The following is a 3,377-nucleotide window of genomic DNA, read 5'->3' as shown; positions in this document are numbered from 1 at the left end:
GCAACCACGAAAAGTGAGTTCCTCCAGGGGGGCAAGCAAGTGGGGAGCTTATGCGTTGTATTTTCACTGTCTTACTCTCTTCCCCTTTTCTTCTTTTATAAACGCCCAACTTCTTCGATGGAAGTCTACGATATGTCCTGTTACATGTCACCTACGCTTCGTTCAGTAGCTCAACACGTCAATAAACATGCGTATTGTTCTGCTTAGGTGAGTTCAACGTAATATATTATCTGAAAGATTTTCTCTTGATCTAAATCAACTCTTACACTCTTACAAAAGAAATCACCTAGGCGCTAGCTTTATACGGGTTAGAATGGGATTAGCTGGGCGAAAAACAGCTGATCTATAGCTTCCTTGATAATATTACCAGAACGATAGCAACTTGAGAAAATGGGCGCAGCTGTGATGTAGTCGGAGGTAGCCAGCCAAGCCTCTGGGAGAAGTCGAGCCGAAGCAACGCCTCCTAGAACTTGTCAAGCCTGCGTGTCACGACGTCAGCTACGTCATCAGCGTCGACCGGTTTGACGCCGCTATGCTGCTTCGCTGTCTTTGCTGTCTAGTACGCTGTAGCTGTATCTACTGCTATGCGCAGTTCACTGCAATCTCGCCAAGGATAGCTATCTATTAGCTCACCTGCAACTGCTTCATTTGCTGCACGCAAGTGCTGCTTAGTCACGAAATACCACAATCTTTCATCACAATCTTCCGAAAACACAAGAGGACACCAATTAGTCGGTGGCTGAAACCGTTTGGCTGGGCTAAAGGCCCAGGTTCTAAACACACCAGTGTAAGTAAGATATTCGAGCAACGCAGTAGGATACTACCTAATATTTAGCATGTTTACACAGCAGTTGTATTGCTAGTAAAATGAAAATTGATACAGTTTGTCAAACAACCGATATACAAAATGCAGTACCAAATAAAAGAAATTAAGCTTGGTAACCAGCAGCAACAAAATAACACGTGTTAACTAGATCACAATATAGCTTCGAAAGAGTCATTTCAGAGCATCAGAGATAACTAACACCACTAAGTAATGTTCATATCAATTCCAAGTTTCGTAATGATGCGCCAGATTACAAAGTGTTAAAAGGCTGTTCTTGCACCTGCTGGTGTTGCTAAACGTTGGAAATGGGAAAAAAAAGAAGCAATGTAGCAAAAGAATAAACAAATGAAGAGCATAGATTTGTAAAACTGGATCACGCATAGGCAGGTAAGTCATTTCACATCTGACTAAACAGTACACCAGTTTTCACAAACGTGTCAGCTCTCCTACTGCACTGTTTACCACACAAGCGGGGCACCGACGTGGCCTCAGACAAGCGGGGCACCTTTTGCAGTTTGTTTGAAAGCGAGGAAAAACGGCCGGAATTATTCGATGGCGAAGCGGGTTTCCGTGCCCGAACATTTTTTCCCATGAAAGTGCCGCAAAGGTACTATAGAGTTTCATTTACCGGCATACTAGTGCAGACGTATACGCCGATTATTGTGTGCAGCATTGAACATGTCAACAACACGCTGAAGGTCTATCTTATTGGCTAGAGACCGTTCTACCGCAAGCACAGCTAGGTCGCTCAGACGGTTGTTAGTCATTTTGCTGCGAAGATAAGTCTTCAGTCTTCGAAGGCACGAAAATGTGCGCTCGCAAGAAGATGATGATGCCGGTATCGTCACGTCGATAACACTTAGCTTGTGCAGTTCGTGAAAGGCTAACTTATACTCTTCCAAGACGGTGACCAATTGCAGCAATGTTTCTATCTTGCACTTCCTTTCGGCTTCGATGCGCTGAAGAAGTTTAATTACCAACTTGCATTCAACTTCAACGCTGTTGATGTCGCATGCATAGTGCTCAGCGAAAGGCTTGAGCAAGGAGACGTCCATAAAATTCTCACTTTGAGGGTGGAGGGCGCTGACTCCGCAGAGTACGTCATTATTTTCCGCAAATCGCCTAGTCAGTTCCACAATGACGTGGTCCAAAACGGGCAGAAAAACTTTGACTCTGAAAGTTTCTTTTGAATCTGGAGACTCTTCTTCAACGGGCCGTCCTTCACTTAATACAAACTGCTCTAAATGGAGCGGAAGGCGCTTCGTTCTCTGCTTTTCCCTTTGGGGGACCCCGTTCTCCTCAGAAATAGTGCAGGTTTGCTCCCACACAGTGCCAAACGCGCTCTGCGAATTTCTGATTTCGGATAACTCGTCAATGACAGCGTGCGCCATGAGGCATGCCTGACTAAGGTTGCGGTCTTTACTTTGTAATATGTCCGAAAAAACCTTAAGGCGGCTGAGTAGCTTGGTGAATAGACTTAAATGGAAAAGAAAAGAGAAGTTCATTTGCTCCAGCAGACACCCGGCTTCCGTTGCCCACCTGCTGTTTGTAGCGATGACTTCGCTGAGGCATACAAGAATGGCAGGAAAGCTTTTCATGGCAGCTGTGCAAGCCGTTATCTGGCAGGCCCATCGTGTATCGCTGAGACGCTGCAGCTCTGTCACAGGCAAAGACAACCTTTTTTGAACATCTAGATAGAGGGAGTGAACTGCAGATCCACTTAGGAATACATGAAGGCTTTCCAAAAGAGAGAAAAAATTCCTCACCGGTTTTATCGCCTTGCAGACATCCACGATGACAAGATTGAGACGGTGGTTCATGCAGTGTACGTACACTGCCTGCGGCACTTCCTGCCTGAATAGTGCCTGGACGCCTCGTGACGTACCGCTCATGACACTTGCACCATCGTATGTTTGAGCAATGCACAGTTGAGAATCAATGCCGCAGCGATTCAGCGTTTCCTTGACGTAGCTCAGGAGTGACTTAGCATCCAATTGCTCAGCGTTGCGGAATCCAAGGAACCTCTCAAAGACAGCCCCATTGAGGTAGTACCTTACTAACACTGACAACTGTTCCGTCTTACTTAGATCCTTGGTTTCATCGACGATAAGTGCAAAGCACTGGGAGCTTTTCATCTCTTCCTTTATACTTGTTAATGTGATGTGGCTGAGAATTTCGAGGATCTGGTCTTGTATTGAGTGATGAACGTACTTCGCATTCGCTGCTCCACCATTCAGTTTCTTTCCTATAATGTCGTCATATTTAGCAAACAAGTTCAAGAGCTCAACGAAGTTTCCTTTGTTTTCACTTCTGGCACTTTCATCGTGGCCCCTCTGAGAGATTCCCTGAACGGCAGTAAATCGCAATATATCGGCAACTGTTGCTATATAGAGGCGATTTTCCTGCACCTCCCTGGAGTACGCGTCGCTGAGATGTGTTGCAACCGACCTGCTTTGTCCTCCCGCCTTCATCTGCGTGAAGGAAACCCACGATGCCTGGCAAGTCTTATGCACGAGTGAGTTTTCGTGCTTCCTGAAGCCACCGTCTCTTT

At 45.8% G+C, this 3,377-nt stretch overlaps 1 protein-coding gene across 1 annotated transcript; it reads right to left on the bottom strand.

Moving 5' to 3' along the window:
- Positions 1-1,461: 1,461 nt before the first annotated feature.
- Positions 1,462-2,853, bottom strand: LOC142767779 (zinc finger MYM-type protein 1-like). The gene has a single exon (XM_075870018.1). It carries the CDS (start codon positions 2,716-2,718, stop codon positions 1,462-1,464), a length of 1,257 nt encoding a protein of 418 aa, XP_075726133.1. The 5' UTR covers positions 2,719-2,853.
- Between the last annotated feature and the right edge of the window lie 524 nt (positions 2,854-3,377).

This window comes from Rhipicephalus microplus, chromosome 1 (genome assembly GCF_043290135.1).
Source record: "Rhipicephalus microplus isolate Deutch F79 chromosome 1, USDA_Rmic, whole genome shotgun sequence".
In the NCBI taxonomy this organism is placed as follows: Eukaryota; Metazoa; Arthropoda; class Arachnida; order Ixodida; family Ixodidae; genus Rhipicephalus; species Rhipicephalus microplus.
The sequence above is the reverse complement of the archived record's forward strand: the minus strand, read 5'-3'. Positions and strand labels throughout refer to the sequence as shown.